This window comes from Barbus barbus (assembly GCF_936440315.1).
Source record: "Barbus barbus genome assembly, chromosome: 5".
Taxonomy (NCBI): domain Eukaryota; kingdom Metazoa; phylum Chordata; class Actinopteri; order Cypriniformes; family Cyprinidae; genus Barbus; species Barbus barbus.
The window spans coordinates 19,006,936-19,029,818 of NC_136733.1; the positions used below are offsets into that span (position 1 = coordinate 19,006,936).

General features: G+C 40.2%; 2 protein-coding genes across 3 annotated transcripts in view; both read left to right on the forward strand.

Annotated features, from left to right (window-relative positions):
- Positions 1–22,883, forward strand: part of LOC306870239 (mucosa-associated lymphoid tissue lymphoma translocation protein 1-like) — a 1,002,100-nt gene that overhangs the window by 558,979 nt on the left and 420,238 nt on the right. The gene's annotated exons all lie outside the window — the stretch shown is intronic.
- Positions 1–22,883, forward strand: part of LOC306870259 (potassium channel subfamily T member 1-like) — an 82,141-nt gene that overhangs the window by 12,410 nt on the left and 46,848 nt on the right. Inside the window, exons 2-3 of the mRNA XM_079417420.1 lie at positions 19,238–19,317; positions 19,438–19,543. Coding sequence (XP_079273546.1) covers positions 19,238–19,317; positions 19,438–19,543 — 186 coding nt within the window. The remainder of the gene's footprint in view (positions 1–19,237; positions 19,318–19,437; positions 19,544–22,883) is intronic.

The window sequence follows — 22,883 nt, forward strand, 5'->3', positions numbered from 1 at the left end:
GGACACTGTACAAATTACGAATAAAAAAGGAATGCAATAATTTACAAATCTCATAAACTTATATTTTATTCACAATAGAATATAGATAACTATATCAAATGTTGAAAGTGAGACATTTTGAAATGTCATGCCAAATATTGGCTCATTTTGGATTTCATGAGAGCTACACATTCCAAAAATGTTGGGACAGGTAGCAATAAGAGGCCGGAAAAGTTAAATGTACATATAAGGAACAGCTGGAGGACCAATTTGCAACTTATTAGGTCAATTGGCAACATGATTGGGTATAAAAAGAGCCTCTCAGAGTGGCAGTGTCTCTCAGAAGTCAAGATGGCAAGAGGATCACCAATTCCCCCAATGCTGTGGCGAAAAATAGTGGAGCAATATCAGAAAGGAGATTCTCAAAGAAAAATTGCAAAGAGTTTGAAGTTATCATCATCTACAGTGCATAATATCATCCAAAGATACAGAGAATCTGGAACAATCTCTGTGCGTAAGGGTCAAGGCCGGAAAACCATACTGGATGCCCGTGAACTTCGGGCCCTTAGACGGCACTGCATTACATACAGGAATGCTACTGTAATGGAAATCACAACATGGGCTCAGGAATACTTCCAGAAAACATTGTCGGTGAACACAATCCACCGTGGCATTCGCCGTTGCCGGCTAAAACTCTATAGGTCAAAAAAGAAGCCATATCTAAACATGATCCAGAAGCGCAGGCGTTTTCTCTGGGCCAAGGCTTATTTAAAATGGACTGTGGCAAAGTGGAAAACTGTTCTGTGGTCAGACGAATCAAAATTTGAAGTTCTTTTTGGAAAATTGGAACGCCATGTCATCCAGACTAAAGAGGACAAGGACAACCCAAGTTGTTATCAGCGCTCAGTTCAGAAGCCTGCATCTCTGATGGTATGGGGTTGCATGAGTGCGTGTGGCATGGGCAGCTTACACATCTGGAAAGGCACCATCAATGCTGAAAGGTATATCCAAGTTCTAGAACAACATATGCTCCCATCCAGACGTTGTCTCTTTCAGGGAAGACCTTGTATTTTCCAACATGACAATGCCAGACCACATACTGCATCAATTACAACATCATGGCTGCGTAGAAGGAGGATCCGGGTACTGAAATGGCCAGCCTGCAGTCCAGATCTTTCACCCATAGAAAAAATTTGGCGCATCATAAAGAGGAAGATGCGACAAAGAAGACCTAAGACAGTTGAGCAACTAGAAGCCTGTATTAGACAAGAATGGGACAACATTCCTATTCCTAAACTTGAGCAACTTGTCTCCTCAGTCCCCAGACGTTTGCAGACTGTTATAAAAAGAAGAGGAGATTCCACACAGTGGTAAACATGGCCTTGTCCCAACTTTTTTGAGATGTGTTGATGCCATGAAATTTAAAATGAACTTATTTTTCCCTTAAAATTATAAATTTTCTCAGTTTAAACATTTGATATGTCTTCTATGTTGTATTCTGAATAAAATATTGAAATTTGAAACTTCCACATCATTGCATTCTGTTTTTACTCACAATTTGTACAGTGTCCCAACTTTTTGGGAATCGGGTTTGTAGAAGCATGTCCCGCCGTCGCGCGATTTCCCCGTTGATTCTGTGTTGCGATCTACTCTGATCAGCTGGAAATTAGGCAAATGTAACACGCTGTCTGGAATGGTGCCATTCAGGCAGGTTTCCTTGAAACACAGAGCAGCAGAGTTTGAAAAGTCCTTGTTTAACCGGGAAAGCAGAAGGAATTTGTCCGTTTCATTGGTTAGAGAGCAGAGATTAGCCAGATGGATGCTAGGCAACGGCATTCAAAATCTGCGCTGTCTGAACTTCACGAGCGTGCCGGCTTGCTTCCCCCGTCTGCGCGTCCTAAAGCGTCTAAACAGCGCCGCAGATCCGCCTAATACTATGTTCAGCAAAACATCCGAATAATCGAAAACCGGTTGGAGATTTTGTGGTGTGTTCAGCAGTTCTTCTCTGGTGAAACTGATCGTGTTTGATAAACAAAAAACAGGAGAAACTAACAAAAACACTAAAACAACTGGAGAGCCAAGCACAATGGCTGCCATGCGCGGCGACATCTTGAGAACGTAGCCATCGTGACCATCTTCAAAGTCACTTAAATCACATTCTTTAATACATTTATTCTTCATTTATACATCATGACAACTGAATAAATAAGCTTTCCATTGATATATGATTTGTTCGGATATGACAATATTTGGCTGAGGTACAACTATTTGAACATCTGGAATGTGAGGGTGCAATATTGAGAAATATTTAGATTTCTCAATCTAAATATTGAGAAAATCACCTTAAAAGTTGTCCAAATTAAGTTCTTAGCAATGCATATTATCAAAAATTAAGTTTAGACATATTTATGGTAGGAAATTTACAAAATACCTTCTTGGAACATGATCTTTGCTTACTATGCTAATGATTTTTGGCATAAAAGAAAAATGGATAATTTTGACCCATACAATATATTGTTGGCTATGGCTACAAATATACCCATGCTACTTATGACAAGTTTTGTGGTCCAGGGTCACATATTACAAAGGTACAAAACAGATTTTAGTACTTCAGTAAGTTGTCTACATTATTCCAGTCAATGAGATATATGGTTTTACTGCAAGTTTAAGTTCAAGTAAAGTAAAAAAAAAAAAAAAAAATGCTACCATATTTTTATGTTAAAGTTCCAGCAACCACAGCTGCCAGTTTTTATTGTAAATTTCTTGAATGTTGTGTAGAGTAATATTGTGCCATAATGTGTTTTGGTATATCTTTTATGTACTTAACTTTTTGCACTTATACATTATAGGGCTAGCACATAACACTGATAATATTAGCAGAGCACTTACTGCATTTCTGACTAGCCTTTACTGGAATAGAGCAAATACATTTGTATAGACTGATTGAGTAAAATATACTGTGATGAGGAAGAGTACAATCAGTAATTGAATAACTGATCTCATGTCAGTGTCTTTAACCATGTAGTTAGAGGATAAAGACATTAATTATAGGATAAAAGGTTCTTGAATTTGCGATTAATAAGTATACAGTTAATGCAGAAGATGTCGTCCCATGAGAAAACTTGCACAGCAGTCTTTTGGAATTTGGGGTTATTCAGGGTTATACAAGTTATTTGAACATAAATGTGTGTTGGAAGTGTTTGTACACATCCATCCTATAATGCTAAAAATATATATTTTTAAATCCCTGTTTTAAAATCCCCTTTCTCAAATCAGGCTGTTCTGAGAGCCCTGTCAGAATGATGTAGTTCTGCACAGGCCACTCCCACGATAGTTGATTGACAAGACCGTCTTACCTTAGGCCCGCCCTGAGTGATCTGAGAGCTGTCCGCCATTGTGTCGATTCCGGTGCAGGAGAAGACAAGAACGTCTCCGATTTAGCGATTTGAGGTGTTCTGTTGTTGGATGTAATAATGAACATAGCAGTCGTCATTTACTCCCGACATCTGAGCCGCTGAAGACGCAGAGAATTAACGTTATTTTCATTTTGAGGGGAATGCGCCAATCCCGATCTGCCTAAATGCATCTGTTCGCACGAATCATTCGTGATCCAACTTCATCTACAGAAGAAGTGAGAATAAAGTTTTTTTATGAATCTTTGTAAATCGCCTTTCCTAATAATGTGCTAGTTAGCCAGTTTCACGGCTAAAGTAAACAGTACTGCTCATCACTCCACGGAAGAGAGGGGTGGGGTCAGCAGAGCTCATTAGCATTTAAAGCAATATGGACTAGAATGGCTTGCTCAGAACAGAGCTGATTTTGACATGGTAAAAAGGTATTTTTTACACTACCATTGAGAAATGTCAACAAAAGTATGTTATGGACTTTTCATTAAGACCCTAGAGAATCATATCAACTTGGAAAATGGTCATCTGATGATCCCTTTAATATAAATTTCTATCAGCAAAATCGATCAGCTACACTGTATTGTTTGTGTCAGTGAGATGGTGTAACAGCGTAATGAACCCTTCACAGCCCTGTGGTTTGGGCTGAAATACTGCACTGCTCACAACACCACACAGAGGGAATATTTAATGCAATCCATTCACAGAATATTTATCCTATAAATTCAGCAAGAATATGCAGTTCATAATATTTCAGGAATGCACATTTCATTTGCTTAGTACCAGATTTGGGAACACTTTATAATAACGTCCAGTTATAAGTAATTTATAAGTGATTAGTTAATGATTAACTAATCGTTTACAAAACATTCATAAGCAATTAATAAGTGATATGCTAACAATTTGTGTATGTTTTGTTAATTCATTTAAAAGTCATTTACAAGTAATTAGCTAATGATGAACTAATAATTTACAAAACATGACTATGCATTCATAGATGATTAATAATTGATAAGTTAATATTTTTTATCTATGTTTTGTAGAATAAGTTTTGAATCATTTACAAGTGATTAGATGATGATGAACTAATCATTTACAAAACATAACTATACATTCACAAATGATTAAGTATATGCTAACCATTTATAAATCTGTCATAAGTTATCTTTAAATATAGCATCATGAAGTAATCAAACAGATCCTTAATGGTTAATAGTTAATATATTATTAATCACTTATAGATCATTGAAATGTCAACATTGTACTATTATCTCAATAAACATTATAAATCATTTACAAAGCTTTCTGCATCCCCTAATCTAAAGTGTAAACTACTCATCAGTTGTAAATGTTTTACAAACCTTCCAGGTTACAGGTTGTTTGTGTGTGTTTATATATTTACGCACACACGACTGGAAACCATAAAGTTTGTAAAACATTTACAACTGATGAGTAGTTTACACTTTAGATTAGGGGATGCAGAAAGCTTTGTAAATGATTTATAATGTTTATTGAGATAATAGTACAATGTTGACATTTCAATGATCTATAAGTGATTAATAATATATTAACTATTAACTATTAACCATTAAGGATCTGTTTGATTATTTCATGATGCTATATTTAAAGATAACTTATGACAGATTTATAAATCGTTAGCTTAATCATTTGTGAATGTATAGTTATGTTTTGTAAATGATTAGTTCATCATTAGCTAATTACTTGTAAATGACTTTTAAATGAATTAACAAAACATACACAAATTGTTAGCATATCACTTATTAATCGCTTATGAATGTTTTGTAAATGATTAGTTAATCATTAACTAATCACTTATAAATGACTTATAACTGGACGTTATTATAAAGTGTTACCTAAGATTTGGTTTTGCCATATTCTGTTGCTTTACAGTTGTTCCTTTTTGACAGTTGTACACATTTATATTTGGTGCAATATACTTGTACATCAGTACAAGTTGCTTATGATAACGCAGTCATCATCTAATCACCATGTAGTCCACATCATGATCATCCATTGTTGTGTCGACTAAATGGCCACACAGAGCAACCCATGGGCTATTAAATCTCCATTCTCCTGTGGTTTGCAGCCAGACTGTGGATCCAGATCAGCGCTCAAAACTTTCAAATGGCACTTCAAATGTCACACGCTAAACACAATGTAAAAATGTAGTGTGTCACAGCACAATGACAAAGCTGTGTGTCAAATATTCTGTTGCAGTGCTCTTCCCCATGACTGCGGTCAACCCAGATTTTTCCAGCATGTTTTTGCATGTTTATAATTTGCATGTCTTTTATTGAAAACTCTCTCCCCTTCTGTGTCACCCATGTCTGCTCTGTCCAGGTACACAGAGGAGTACAGTATGGATTCAACCAATGCACAGTAAGTCAGAGCGGAAGTGTGGTAACGTCTAGCCTTTGGTAGCGAGTAAAATCTGTTTCATTAGGTGTCGTCACCTCTGTTTAGACTGGAGAGTCGTGACTCATTTACATTTAGCAGACGCTCTTTTTCTGAGTAATCTATTTAGCTACACAAATGAGACTGTTATAAAGGCTAATAAAAGCTTTCCTGTACACAGAGAGAACATACAAATAATATATACTCTATACATCCTGTACAACAAAACCTAGTGAAAATAAAAAAGATTAGTCTAAGACTGATGAAAGAGGTGATTTCTATTTTAACTCAATTTAGGCCTACTGTATCATATTTGATACACAGATTTCTCTACATTATCAACACTATCAAAACTTTGATGAAAAAAAAAAACAGTTGTACACAATCTTCTAGATGCTTTATGTTATACTTATTCGTAGTTTATGCTTATTAGCAAGTAAAAGGCCTTAGGGCCACATTTACAAAACAGGGCAAATAAGATTGCAATCATCCCATTAAAGTGCCGATGGGAGTGGAAAGTTCTGCGGCTGATCTACTGACAATACGCTGGCTCATTTCCATAATAACTATCACAATCATGAGCAGCGCAAAGTAGGATCGCATAAAAGCAGAGACAATGAAAATCAGGTGTGGGTAATCTACTAACAACACAACATGTGTTAAGACATGCTTTTTTGGGTATTAAATAATGGTGCAAATCCCAGTAAACTGATTCACTACCTTAGTAAATACCCTTTCATAATTCATTTAAATACTCTCCTCCAATAAATTTTGCATCTGAAAGGGACATTTCTACGAATGCTTATGCCTTAAAGGTGTCATGAACTGCCTGTGTTTTTTATTTTTATTTTGTTTTGCTCTCTGAGGTCACCTTATAATGTTATCAAGATTTTTACATCAAAACAATCATAATTTTTAACCCTCCTCATCGTGAATGCTCCAATAGAATAGGGGTGACGGATTGCAGACTCAGAAGTAAATGGCTAACACTTGTGTGTGTTTGACAGCCTACATCTTTCATAGATGGACACTGCTGTGTTTTAGGTAAAAAATGCATAAATATCAATGATTTTTAATAACAGACAAAGCAATAGTGATCACGTAATAACAGTTACTCGCACTGTTGCGACATTACTGTCCAATATAGTCTGCACAGCATCATCTTTCAGTTTCAGTCTTTCTGATAAATTCTGTGTCGAATTGTTTGTAAATGATTGTTTGTAAAATTAAGTATACAAAGGACCTTTCAAAGTTCTTACAGATGCAGGCTGGAACTTAATTAAAATGTTGAGATCAGAAGGAAGGCAATGCAAAGACTCCAGTTTTTCCACAACTTGGCACTGCACAGCGTCTTGTCTTCTGAGCCATCTTTATCATTTTGTTTCTGCATGTACCTGCTTTATTGTTATTTACACGACATGTGGGAATCAGTGGGCGGGGCTAAACAGGCAGTGATGTAGAGGCAGGCATTGATCTTCTTCTGCAGAGGTGGTGTTTAGCCACACTATTACGTCATAAAGTGGCACATTCCACAACCTGTTGTTTTGGCAGATTGGCTTCAAAATAAGCTGTTTTTAAACTAACTAATTTTGTGTTCTGAAAACCACAGGATGTTTTTATAGTACAATGACCTCTTATATGGCAAAATTTCAAGGGAATTTTGATTTCTCAGTTCATGATCCCTTAAGGTTAGTTGCAAAGATAACGTCCCAGGTTACGCATGTAACCATGGTTCCCCGAAGGGAAAGAGGTGTCCACGCCGCCAGACTGACAAATCCCTCCCTAGTGTGGATGGAGCATAGCTAGGGCAAGAGAAAAAGGGCCACGAGTGGCTAAAGTGGGCGGGGCCTGCATCCCGAAGGCCAACTCCTGAGAAGTGAGTCTTGAAACACTCTGTAGTGAAAGGAGGCCTGACGACGCTCACCGAAACAGTCGAGTTCTTTGGAGCGGAGGCCTCAACATGACGACTCTCTGGATCGAGAGGAGGCCTACTGCACTCCATACGCTGGGCATCTCCAGCGGAGCTCTGGAGAGTGGAGGTCTCAGTGACTCTCAGAGCGAGAGGAGACCTGACAACGCTCACCGAAACGGTCGGCCTCAAGGAGTGGAGGCCTCAGCATAACGACTCTCTAGATCGATGGTAGGCCTACTACACTCCACCCAGAGCTCTGGCAAGCAGAGGCCTCAAGAACTCTCAGCAATGAGGAGGCCTACAACGCTTGCCGTGACCGTTTCGAAGGGAAGAACCCAATATTGGTATGCTTTGCCCCCAAAGCAAACCTCAGGAACTCCCTTGTTTGATTACCAGAGCCTGCTCAGGGCCCACAGTGTGGGAGAGACCCCGTTGAAAGTGCACAGGACCCCTGGAGACACATTTGGCAGTAGTTTCCACGCTGCCAAGTAGTCTACTAAGGGAACCAGTCTCTCGAGACTGACCTCTGGTGTACATAGAGCTGCTAGCTCGGTGCCCTGAAGTGGAGGACCGGAAGGAGATGACCAAACCAGCTGCTCTAGAGACCCCCGAAGGGGTGGCGAGCCTCCCAGCTCCGCTACGTTTCCGGGTGGAAGTAACTGAGAGAAGCGCTCACTGGAGGCCGCTGTGCCCTGGAACACTGGCAGGGTTGGCAGACCGATCTCCTGAGGGCACTGAGGAGAGACGGGCACCATGTAATGTGGTGTACGCCGCTCTTCCCCAGAAGGGCCGGCCCTCAGAAGTCCTGGGCCATAGGCAGCAGGACGTTTTACCTGAAGACTATCTAGCGAGAATGACGGCCTGCAGATCCACCTTCTGCTAGAAGCCTTTGGCCCTAAATGAGGAGCTGGAACACTGTTGGGGTTGCTCCGCCCAGCATCTGGATCTGATGGGAAAGGAAGAAGATAGGGGCTCGCCCGTCTTCATTCCCTCCACCAGATCCATCTGCGATTCCCACGAGCGCAACCGCCGCTCCGCCTCGGTGAAAGCAGGTCCAGCACCGCGAGTAACGCTGGTGAGAGCACACTCCTCAAAGAGAACCTTCAGAGAGCAAGCATACGCAGTGACAAACACTCACAAAGCGGGCAATCAGCTCCCTCGAGAGCAGACTCTGCGTGCTCTACTCTCAAGCAGACCACGCACAGACTGTGTGTATCCCCAGCAGTGATGTAGCGTTTGCAGGGAGGAACACACAGCCTGTAATGCGATCTGCACTCGCCCAAGTGCTTAGTTTTCTCTGCACTTTTAGACATTGTGGAGCTTATTTCAAGTGATTGTGTAGGGATAAACAACACTAAATATGACTCACAACACACACAGAGTAGCGGTTGCTGAATGACAGAAAGCTGACGCTGGTTCCACCGCACGTGCTTTTAAGCTTCCTGGTTGATTACGTCACATGCCCGTGACGTCTCGCCTGTCCATTGGACAGATTACACACGTGATTCAGAGCGTGGTCACGCTGAAGATGTTTCCATAGCGTCTCGACGCAGCACTTTTCACCACTTAAATGCCAAAAATTATTGATGCAAGCTGTGAGTTAATCTGTCCCTTAGTGTCTAAGGGATATATATTCTATATCATACTATATGAGCCATAAATACCTGAAGTATCAATTGTTAACAAAAACCTATGCAAAAGGGTTAACTTGTAGTGGAAGCTGATTCCACAATTTGAGTGTGAGGACAGTGAAATACCAAGAATTGCCATAGTCAAAACCACAGTAGAATAGCACCCATGCCAGACTCTGACTTACTGCCCTCGTAAAACAACTTATGAGTTTGGCGGATGTTGTGCAAGTGCATGCCTTGATTGTGGTTAGTATGCAGGCTGCATACGTCACATTATCTAGTTTTAGGCTTCCTGTCTCAAATGGCTTTCTGACTCAAATTAAAAATATGTAAATATGGTTGTTGTTGTTTTTGATGACATTGCAAGTTTGTTGAATGTTGGTAAATTGACATCTCTGTTGTGAATTTGCTCTGTTACCAATAAAGAGGAGGATGTTCAAATGAAGGCATAGCTGCTCTTTTTTAGAGTGCATTTTTTAGACAACACATCTCCATCCTCTAAAAAGTCATGCCACTCTTCGAGCAGTGACTCATGACTTGCTCTTTGTCAGTAACATCTTTGAGTCTAATGCAGAATGAGTGTGATGGTATTTAGTTTTTTAGTTCCTTTTGACATTTAAGCTGCACAAATGTTAGAAATACCTGTAACTTGGTATTATCTGTATTTTTACATGTAACACTTTACAGACAAGGTAATTTGATATAGGTCAGTATTTAAGATAAAAAAATCAAATAAAAATTCTGAAAGAAAATTCTGGAAAGCTAAGGCCCAAAAATAATTTTATGAAATATACTGAATATGTTGTTACTATCTGTTTTTATTTTTTAGGCCATTCTAAACTCATTACACTTTCTTTCTTCAGAAGATCACAAACTTGTGTTTGTTTGACCATCCAACGAGGGGTAACGATATTCAAACTGAAAAAAACAGATTATCAGAGCAGATCAGTCGTTTTAAAATATTCTATAAAATGGAATTTCACAAATAGTGTGAGTGATTGAGATTTAGTAGTACCGTGTCTTCTCCCACTCTCTCAAAATGCACAAATGGCCTCACATCCATAATATCCACATTGAGTTTGCTCTACTGCATGCTGCATTATAAGACTAGTATGCATTTTGGACAGTTGACAGAATTGTAACTGGCATATCATTTAAGTCATGCCAATGTAAACATTCAAACATACAAACATTGAATGTAAACATTCAAAAAATCCATCATTATCCCTGTGCCAAAGAACAATAAACCCTCTTGCCTGAATGACTATCGCCCAGTTGCCCTCACATCTATAGTCATGAAGGTTTTTGAGAGACTTGTAAAGAGCCACATTTGCTCCTCCATCCCTGATACTCTGGACCCTCTTCAGTTTGCCTATCGCCCAAACAGATCCACGGACGATGCCATTTCTCACGTTCTCCACTCTTCCCTCACACACTTGGATAGCAACAATGGAAATTATGTAAGGCTGCTATTCATTGACTATAGCTCAGCTTTCAACACTATAGTCCCCATCAAGCTGGCATCTAAACTCACAGACCTCGGCCTAAACTCCTCACTCTGTGACTGGATTCAAGACTTCCTCACCGGCAGACCTCAAGTGGTGAAAGTTGGCCAGTTCACCTCAAACTCCATCACTCTGAACATAGGAGCCCCACAGGGCTGTGTCCTGAGTCCCCTGCTCTACTCTCTCTACACGCATGACTGCGTGTCCTCTCACAGCTCCACATCTATTGTCAAATTTGCTGATGATACTGTGGTTCTGGGCCTCATCTCCAACAACGATGAGACCGCATACTTGGACGAGGTAGAGAGACTCACATCATGGTGCCAGGACAACTGTCTCTCTCTGAATGTGAGCAAAACTAAAGAGCTGATCATGGACTTTAGGAAGAGACAGCAGCAGCCCTACACTCCTCTTATGATCAGTGGGACCCCTGTGGAGAGGGTGAGCAGCTTCAAGTACCTCGGTGTAAACATCTCCGAGAACCTGACTTGGACTACACACATCCAAACACAGGTAAAGAAAGCCAGGCAAAGACTGTACCATCTGCGACAGCTGAGGAAATTCAGGGTCTCACCAGCAATCCTGAAAACTTTCTATTCAGGGACCATAGAAAGTGTATTGACTCAGTGCATCTCAGTGTGGTATGGAAACAGCTCCAATCAGGACTGCAAAGCACTACAGAGAGTTGTGCACTTAGCTGAGCGCATCTCAGGGTCTGCTCTCCCCTCTCTGCAGGACATCTACCTCAAACGCTGCAAAAATAGAGCTGTCAAAATAATCAAGGACTCAAATCACCCTGGTAACCAGCTATTCACTTTGCTTCCATCTGGTAAGCGCTTCCGTAGCCTGATGGCAAAAACTGAGAGACTTAGGAGGAGCTTCTTCCCCCAGGCCATCAGGCTCCTAAACTCTAACTCTGTGTCATAACATCACTTGACTCCATGTAAATATCACCATATCAATAAGCTATTCATAATTTTTCTCTACCTCATATTGCTGCTATTATATACCCTGTACAACTTTTTTGCACATTATTTTGCACATTCCTCTTAGTACTATTTAAGTCAACAACATACTGACCTGCACATTTATATTATATTTTTTATCTATCTTTTTATTTTATTCTTTTATTTTATTTTATTTTTTTCTACTTTTCTTCTCTTAATATTTGTATACTTTATAATTGCATTGTCCTTGGAGCGGACCTGACCTACATTTCACTGCTGGTTATACTCTGTATAATTGTGTATGTGACAAATAAAACTCTTGAATCTTGAATTTTAACCCATAAAGTACTCACGCACTGTCTGAGAGACTATGTGTCTTGATGAACATTTTTTTTAAGATTTATTTTTGCCATTTTTGCCTTTATTTTGATAAGATAGTAGAGTAATGACAGTAAGCAAAGTGGGACAGAGAGAGCGGGGGACAGGTTCAGGAAAGGTCCTCGAGCCGGGACTCGAATTCAGGACGCCCAGAGCTCAATGCCGCTGTATGTCGGCACACTGCTCACAAGGCGCCATTGATGCACCAAGATCAAATATGCACGTGTATAAATGAGATTTGAGAGCTACAGGGACAACGGTCAGTTTTTTTTTTTTTTGTGTGTGAACTATTCCTTTGTCCAAAATGCTATGTTATACTCTCAGAAAAAAAGGTACAAAGCTGTCACTGGGGTGTCATTGGGACCTTATATTACCCAGTTCTGTAAATACATGTAAGTGAACATAATGTAAAATATAGTGCAACCCTTATTTCTGTAGTTATATATTTTGTTTCATATTAGGGAATCAATTGTTGACTCCTGGAGTCACACATGGTGTGCTCTTTTCTGTTTGCTATGTATTGTATAGGGTTCAAATTCAGTTAAATTCATATAGTATTTGTATACAAAATATAGAGCCCCAAGATCCAAACAATCAAGACAGTGGTGTAAGTAGCATGGCAAAACTCTCCAAAATGCAATTAGTTGTTCTATGTTCATAACACTCAGCACTCACAGAACACGTTGAACATATTACCAGTTACCAGTAATGCCTAATTTCTAAACTTACAATATAAATGTTTCAATTTTCTTACTCCTATGCTAAGAAAATCTTGCTTTACAAAACAATGTAAATGTCCCCATTCTAACTTCTAGTGTTATTTCCCTTGGAATGTTCTGTAAAGTAGGCTGATATGAGCACACAGGCTCTGAGTCTTCAATATTTATGCTCCTCACACTATAAATAGAGCTAACACAGTATCTGTCAGTTGGAGAGCTAGTGTACGTGGGTGGATTGAAGGTATATTTTGGGCTGCTCAAATCAAAAGAATAAAGATTTTTACAGAGACTAAATTACTATCAGTTCAGCTGTTATTGACCAGCCCTATTGTTCCATATTGGCACGAAGTGTTACGGATTTCCTTGCAATTATAATGTCAGTCTTTTCTAATGTGAGAAACAGTTTGACAGTCAGGCAGAGCAATTATTTCTGGCACAGTGAAGACTTGCGGTCAAGTTTTGTGTGTGTGTGTGTGTGAGAGAGAGAGAGAGAGAGAGAGAGAGTGTGTCTGTTGATCCGAGGCGTAAATGTGAAATTCAGTCTGGTACTATTTCAAGAAGCTGGTATTGTTTGTTTGGTTTTTTTTCTAATGCATTACACCGGTCGTTGTTTTATGATTGTAAACTTATTTTGTTTAACTTCAACAAAACAACTGAGCCCTCAGCTCAGTAAACATCTACCTTATGTGTGTCACCACAGCCTGTTTTAACGACATTGCCATGGAGACAGAGCAGGGGAAGTAGGAAACAGTGGCTGTTCTCTAGGATATCTCTCTCTCTTTTGCTGCTGGATATGGTGCTCATAATTATTGCCTGCAATATACATCATGCCCTCGACAAATGTAAAGGGCTTTGGGAAGCTCTAGCCTACCATTAGCATTATGCTTGTGACATCAAAAACAGCAAACATTCTTAGTATAATGATTCCCATAGTGAACGTGTACCACTGTGATTTCTGTTTTAAAAGGCAACTGAAAGTGCAAAAATCATGTATTATTCAAGCTTATAACATAATATGTGTTATCACCAAGAAATGTGCATTAGTGGAGTAATTAGAAGCAAGGATGGTTATATGGAAAAAACAAAAGGGTTTTACCAAAGGAATTTCTATATTATATTTTGTCCAAAATTCAAAAGAAGAAAAATATGTGCATTAAAAAAGTACATAGCATATTGAAATTATTTTAGTAATTATTAAAGTTGCTGTAAATTATTCAAGGTGTGTGTGTGTGTGTGTGTGTGTGTGTGTTTGCTTCTTTTTAAGACCATGCATAAAATGTCTCTATGGCTGACAGATATGTCTGAAATACCGGTAGGTGTCCTGGGAAATTGCACGTCTCTGTCACAGCCGTGAGCGCTGTATTTTCAAATTGTCAAATGTACAAATGACTTCTCAAATATATTCTGTGCATGTCATGTAGATTTCAGAATCTCTTTGGAAGCAGTGCGAATGTTTTGTTTTATGAGGGTAATCAGATATACTACTTTTTTGTTGTAGTGGTTTTTGCATACTATATACACGACGGGTCAAAAAGAATACGGGTTTGGAATAATTGTGAATTTTTATTTTTTGTAATTAGGATTTTTTTAATCATAATATTAGTTTGGAATAATTAAGATTTTTTTTCATAATTATATTATAATGTACAGTAATTTTAGCTTTGCCATCACAGGAATAAATTACATTTTAAAATATATTAAAATAGAAAAGTTATTTTAAATTGTAATAATATTTCACAATATTATTGTTTTACTGTGTTTTTGATCTAATAAATGCAGCTTTGGTGAGCAAATATTAAAAATTCTTAATTATTAAGTAGGGATGCACAATATTATCGGACTGATATCAGAATCGGCCGATAATGTCTTTAAATATAAATATATATTTATATCAGCCTGATATGAAAAATTATGCTATGTCTTGCTGATAAGAGGAATACATTAACTCACATGTGCTCAGGGTGTGCTAGTGATTAGATCACGTCAGCAGTGTGGTTCATTCTTGAAGCAAAGTTTGGTTGGAGCTAAACTCTGCAGGACACCGGCCCTCCAGCAGTGCCGTATCTACCATTGAGGACACCGAGGTCATGTCCTCGGTATTTTTTCCCGAAATTTCAAATTAGTCAATCCAGCAGTGATGATCAATGCCAAACACAGAACCCGGTCCGTGTCCGAATCCATATATGTCGTCTGTATTTTCTCCCAATTAAATTCACATTCTCCGTCTAATCTCTCAGGTGAAATCTCCGCCTCTATCTGTCTTTGCAGGCAGCGGCACTTGACGTCACGTTACCTAGGCTACAGATTCAGAGAGGCGGGAAAGCCGTATGTTTTTTCACGTAAGCTAGTACATCGATCGTAGTGTGGTCTTGAGCGAAATGCAGACATGAAGAGGAACTTGCATCAAACTAAATTAAGTTTTAAAAAGCCAACAACAGAAGGGCAGGGAAAGAGTAGGAGAGAAGGTGAGCCTGTGTGTGTCAGTGGCAGACTGTTCAGCACTGTCAAGCGCTAAGTTTCATTTGTCATTAGAATCCACTGATCTATAATAGAGAACTGGATAGCTCATGACGTCATAAAAGTGAAGCTACCGCACCGGTGTGTGTGTGTGTGTGGGGGGGGGGGTTAGAAAAAATGACCTCGGTATTTGAAAAATCCTGGCTATGGCCCTGCCCTCCAGAACCGAAGTTGCCCATCCCTGGCTTAAATGAAAAAACATGACATTTGTAAATTAAATAATTTTATATATACAGATTTATTCATTAATGTGTAATATGTTTTATTTTTAAACAAATCATTAGCTCTAAAAGATTTTCTGAATTTTTACAACTCTTTTGTTTTAGACCATCTACAAATGTTAAATCCTAAAATAAAATGTTAGGGTTAAAACTGCATCTTTTATTTTGTTTATTTATAGTTATTTTCAAAGCTTCAATGTACTGTCAAAAAACCTTCATTATTTTTTTATTTAATTCTAATAAATAAGTTCTTGTTAAAAACTAACCAAAATTAAAAATAATTTTCTTATAATTTCTGCACAGGAGAGACTTGGTGTTGTTTCCAAACAAAAGGAAATATATCGGTATCGGTATTGGTATCGACCAAAATTTGATGAAAAATATCGGCATATCGAATATCAGCAAAAATCCAATATCGTGCATCCCTATTATTGTTACATGTTGGGTTTTTTGTGACTGTTCCATGTCGGGTTTTCTGTTTTCCCCTGTGTCCTAGTTCAGTTTAATTAGTCATTGTGTACACCTGTCCTTCCCAATTATCTGCCCCTTTATAAGTTCCTGTCTTTGTTAGTCTCACGGTCGGTTATTGTTCCTATTATGATGTGTGTGCACTCCTGTGTCTGTATCTGCTCCTGGATCTCTGATTAAAAGAGAAGTTAACGGTTTATGCTTGTCGTGCGCTCGTTGTTCCGCACAGCACCGTAACAGAATAACCGACCAAAACAGCAAGTTTGCGGCGTTTTTCCCCCGTTTTATTTTCCCGGTTTTTGCCAAGTTTTTTATTTTTTATTATGGATCCCGCTGCCTCGTCATCCTGCTGGAGCAGGGGGACCGCTCTCTCGAGGACCACACCGAGGATTTTTTGTTCCTGGCCAACTTAACACACTTCCCGGACTACTGCCTCTGCACGTTCTACAAAGCTGGACTTAACATCACCACACGGCGGCAGTTGTCCGGGGACGGCCCTCGAGAGAGCCTCGCCGCCTTTATCGAGTGGGTGCTGGTGTCTTGCAAATCGCAACTCACCGTGGACCTCGCAGAGAATGACACCAGCCCCACTCGGGACCCAGCGCCCAGTCCACTACCACCCCGCAGCGCGGAGCTGCCCGAGCCCACCGCAGACGGAGAGCCAGAGCCTGCCGCGGTCCTTGAGCCATCGCCATCAGGAGCGACAGAGCTGCCGATCGTCCCGGAGCCCGAGCCCCAAACGTCTGACCAGGTGCGAGAGCCGGCAGTGCATCCGACGGTGGAGAAAGCTGTGGAGATCGCGGGGGCGATGGAACGCCCCGCCCACGGCGCCACCGCTGAGGGTGAGCATGAACTGGACCTGGGAAACCTCATTAACTTTCACACTGACACAATCATCCTGAAGCCAGCTCCTGTATTGGATTTCTGGGGAATTATCCCACCCGACCTCCCTCTCCCACCGCCTCTCATTGATCTGGTTCCTACTCCAACACCCTCATCACTGGAGTTCGTCAGCCCCTCTGCTCACCCTCAGCACACCATCTGTGGCGTGGGCTCGCCGAGGGTCTGCCGACCTCCAGCTCTGTTGGCGTTGAGTCTGGAGGATCCCTCGTCTCCGCCCTCAGCCTCCGAGACCCAGACTCCGCCTCAGTCCGGCGACCCTGCGGCTCCACCATGCCTTCAAGCTCCCTCGGCTCCACCGGATCCCGTCTGTCCACCAGCTCCACCGGGCTCCCTCGTCCTTCCGGCTCCGCATTGGTCAGTCGTCCACCTACCTGCACCTCAGGACTACTCTCCTTGGGCTGCGCCCCGTCCCTTCGTCCCTCCGGCTCCGTTGGGCTCCTCCTTCCCTCCTGCTCCACCTATGTCCTCTGTCGCTCCGGCTCCGCCGCGGCCATCCGGATCTCCGCCTGCGCCGAGGTCGCCGAAGACATCTGCTCCGCCTTGGACCTCCGGATCTTCGGCGTCACCCTGGCTCTTCGGCTCTCGGTCTCCACCTCGGGCTCCACCACCACCTGCTCCGCCGCCTTTGGTCGGCCCCATGGAGTCGGCGGTCCCTCCTCCACCATGGCTCCTCCCTCCGTCGGCTCCCCCGTGGGCCATCATCTGGACTGTGGTCTGGGTCGTCATCTGGCTCCTCCTGTTCCTGGCTCCCCCTTGGCTCCTCCCACCCTCCACTCCCCCATGGACTTATTGTTTGGACTCTCTTATGTTTATTCCCTGCCACCCTCCGGTTCCACATCCTCCTCCAGATCCCCCACCCGCCCTCCTCAGTTGTTACGTTACGGCGTGAGGCCACGCCTTGCCGGGAGGGGGCGATATGTTACATGTTGGGTTTTTTGTGACTGTTCCATGTCGGGTTTTCTGTTTTCCCCTGTGTCCTAGTTCAGTTTAATTAGTCATTGTGTACACCTGTCCTTCCCAATTATCTGCCCCTTTATAAGTTCCTGTCTTTGTTAGTCTCACGGTCGGTTATTGTTCCTATTATGATGTGTGTGCACTCCTGTGTCTGTATCTGCTCCTGGATCTCTGATTAAAAGAGAAGTTAATGGTTTATGCTTGTCGTGCGCTCGTTGTTCCGCACAGCACCGTAACAATTATTAAGCATTATTTTGACCAGTAGCGTAGTAAGGAAGTAGGCTGAGATGCTTAAGTGTGATGTTTTGTGTTTGGGATTCCTGGTCTTGGGATTCTGAGGAATTGAAGATTGGGGTTTTGGATTGAGTGTGGTTGGATGACAGACAAAAACAAAATGACGGAAATTAACAAAGTGGCTGATATTACTTTTATAGCACTTTATAAGTACACAATCCTATTCTCTGCTGCCTACTTAAAAAAATGTCGGTTTTCATAAAAACAAATTAAATAAACTGTATCTGGGCTGATTTTTTTTTTCAGTTTTCAGGTTATTTCAGTTTTTATTGCAGCATTACAACAAAGAAATTTTGTTGTGAAATTATTTTCTGTATACAAATATGAATTTCTTTTGATTTTGAGTTCTTCCCGAGATTCACCCAAAAGCATCTCATTAGTGATATGCAGGATGAGCATCAATGTGATTAATCATTATTTTACAGCATTGTGTGGGTGGTGACACTGCAGATTTCGTGAAGCTACAGTGTTGTGTGTTTGGGCTAGATTCAAAGATGCTGTATTTTGGATCATATAGGATGTTGCCGCAGTATGATGATAATATATACGAATTCAAACTTATAGACACTGAAATAGTACTTATTGAAACATTCATGCATAGATGGGAGAGGATGATGTCTGCTGAGAGTTCATCTGAAGCACCACCATTGCTAATGCTCCTTGTCAGATGTCCTAAAAGATTTGAAACGCTCTTGTGTATCTTAAAGATGGATCTGGACATATTCTGGAGATTAAAAGAAGTTATTTACACTCTTGACAGTTTTGTATGCTGCTGTTAATAGTTTTATTTTTTATTTTATTTTTGTTATTTTTTTCCAGAAGAATGAATATTTAAAAAATTGGACATTTTAAAATGTGTGATTATCATTATAAAGTGTTATTACGTGTCCAAATATTTTGGGCCGTAACTATATCATAAATTTACTACCACTGCACGTAAAATGAGTTTTAAAATATTGTATTAAAACATTTTTTATTTCCTTTCCACAGGGTGCAGGTGGAATTTTATGTAAATGAAAACACATTCAAGGAGAGGTTGAAGCTCTTTTTCATCAAAAACCAAAGGTCAAGTAAGTAAAATATTTTGACCCTTTGAGCCATTTACAGCCATTTATAAATTATTTATAACACATTTTCCAGATGGGTTTTCTATGATATGAAGCTCCACTTCATAATTTACTGTATTGCAGGTCTCAGAATACGCCTCTTCAACCTCTCCTTGAAGTTGTTGACATGCCTCCTTTATATAATCAGAGTCTCACTAGATGATCCAACTAACCAGGTCACATGTGCACGGTGAGTAAGCATGATATTTAAAGGGATAATATAATATGAAAATTGTCATTTATTCACAGGGGCGTGATGAAAAAATTTTTTATTTTTATAGTATACAAATATAATATTTGTTAAATAATTATTGTTTAATCTATTTTAACGCAATTAGAGAACTATTATAACATCTTAAACATCTAAAATAAATAAAATGTGTTTTTGCATAATTCTTGATGAGTTTGATTGACAGCAGTGTTCGGGCATGTCGTGCATGTAAATTTGTGTGTGTTCACCCATTCAGTTGGCCTTTAATTTGCAGTTATGTGCTAGAAAATGTTAGAAAACAGCAGCTATGCATAATTCTGGAAAAAAGACTTTTAAAAACTGAGGAGGGAGAGAGCCCATCCATCAGTCCGGAAGTAACGGTTCCACGCGAAAACCGGTTCATTCTGTGAAGCCGGGAACACACTACAGGCCTACTGTCAGGCTGATTATGAATGTCATTTGAGCTCAGTCTGTGTTTTCAGTCGGTGTTCAAAGTCGTTTGGTGTGCGGTGTCTAAAGAATTTAAGACCAGCTGTTGCTAATCATCCTCACAAAGATTAGCCTATTTTTTTAAATAAATTTTCTTAATTTGTAGGCCTATTCATTTAAATAATGAATTAACAAATAAATAAATAAAAAAATCATTGACATTTCTTAATAAAATAATTGTATACACTTTAGTTATATCTAATTTGGCATTTTCAATTGATGTAGGCCTGTTACATTCTTCTTATTATAAGACCTATTATTATTATTAAGTTACTTTTATTATTAAATTAATATTACAATTAATTTGTCCCTCAACAATTTCATAACGCATCACTGCATAACTGACACACTGCGAGGATGATAAATATTAAGCTATAGCTTACTCCTCATTGAAAATGTTTTTAAAAAGGTCTTTCAAAACAGGTTTATTACACAATGAATTATAGACCTATAATTAAAATGATTAACACTGCAATCATCAATGAAAAAGCTTTATTTCAAGCACCGACTTTTTAAAAAAAGAAAAAAAACCCTGTTTAACATGAAATATATTTCTTCTCTCTTTATTTTATTTATTTTTATTATAATTTTTCCACTAGCCTATATTAAGGGAGTAAATTAAAACATTTAGCTATAAACCGTTAACAGCATAGATTTGTCTCTCATCATCTCTGAGAATATGCACCGTTAATGCAGCGTCAGATGCCGAAAACACCATCAGATTTTACTTTCACTTTCTAGTGAATTGACTGAGATTAAGAGGTTCACCGCATAATGAGTTCGCGGTTGGGGGTCGCGAATTTGCGCTATGCCATTGGACTCCGTCCGTTAGTTAGCCTAGTGCCCGCTCACTTTTGCCCAGGCCTGCCAAAAAATTTAATTCTGGCTACGCCACTCTTTATTCATCTTCATATACAGTCAGGTCCTTAAATATTGGGACATCGACACAATTCTAACATTTTTGACTCTATACACCACCACAATGGATTTCAAATGAAACGAACAAGATGTGCTTTAACTGCAGACTGTCAGCTTTAATTTGAGGGTATTTACATCCAAATCAGGTGAACGGTGTAGGAATTACAACAGTTTGCATATGTGCCTCCCACTTGTTAAGGGACCAAAAGTAATGGGACAGAATAATCATAAATCAAACTTTCACTTTTTAATACTTGGTTGCAAATCCTTTGCAGTCAATTACAGCCTGAAGTCTGGAATGCATAGACATCACCAGACGCTGGGTTTCATCCCTGGTGATGCTCTGCCAGGCCTCTACTGCAACCGTCTTCAGTTCCTGCTTGTTCTTGGGGCATTTTCCCTTCAGTTTTGTCTTCAGCAAGTGAAATGCATGCTCAATCGGATTCAGGTCAGGTGATTGACTTGGCCTTTGCATAACAGTCCACTTCTTTCCCTTCAAAAACTCTTTGGTTGCTTTTGCAGTATGCTTTGGGTCATTGTCCATCTGCACTGTGAAGCGCCGTCCAGTGAGTTCTGAAGCATTTGGCTGAATATGAGCAGATAATATTGCCCGAAACACTTCAGAATTCATCCTGCTGCTTTTGTCAGCAGTCACATCATCAATAAATACAAGAGAACCAGTTCCACTGGCAGCCATACATGCCCACGCCATGACACTACCACCACCATGCTTCACTGATGAGGTGGTATGCTTAGGATCATGCAGTTCCTTTCCTTCTCCATACTCTTCTCTTCCCATCACTCTGGTACAAGTTGATCTTGGTCTCATCTGTCCATAGGATGTTGTTCCAGCACTGTGAAGGCTTTTTTAGATGTCGTTTGGCAAACTCTAATCTGGCCTTCCTGTTTTTGAGGCTCACCAATGGTTTACATCTTGTGGTGAACCCTCTGTATTCACTCTGGTGAAGTCTTCTCTTGATTGTTGACTTTGACACACATACGCCTACCTCCTGGAGAGTGTTCTTGATCTGGCCAACTGTTGTGAAGAGTGTTTTCTTCACCAGGGAAAGAATTCTTCGCTCATCCACCACAGTTGTTTTCCGTGGTCTTCCGGGTCTTTTGGTGTTGCTGAGCTCACCGGTGCGGTGCGTTCCTTCTTTTTAAGAATATTCCAAACAGTTGTTTTGGCCACGCCTAATATTTTTCCTATCTCTCTGATGGGCTTGTTTTGCTTCACTGATAGTGACAGCTCTTTGGATCTCATCTTGACAGTTGACAGCAACAGATTCCAAATACAAATAGCACACTTTAAATGAACTCTGGACCTTTTATCTGCTCATTGTAATTGGGATAATGAGGGAATAACACACACCTGGCCATGGAACAGCTGAGAAGCCAATTGTCCCATTACTTTTGGTCCCTTAACAAGTGGGAGGCACATATGCAAACTGTTGTAATTCCTACACCGTTCACCTGATTTGGATGTAAATACCCTCAAATTAAAGCCGACAGTCTGCAGTTAAAGCACATCTTGTTCGTTTCATTTGATATCCATTGTGGTGGTGTATAGCAGGGGTTTTCAACCTGTGGGGCGCGCCCCCCCAGGGGGGCGCCAGCACCTGTCAAGGGGGGCGCGAGCATCAATTAATTCAGAGACATTGCCTTGAAGATTTATGAATACGAGCTTTCAAATCTTCAGCCATCCGCTAGGGGGCAATCTGACTCCCGCTGTTAGGCGACAGTGAGAATGGTGTAAAATGATTTACGGTTAGTCATGTCAGAAATCGAGTGAAATTAGACAAACTTGGGGGGGGCGCATGTCCTAAAAGGTTGAAAACCCCTGGTGTATAGAGCCAAAAATGTTAGAATTGTGTCGATGTCCCAATATTTATGGACCTGACTGTATACACTA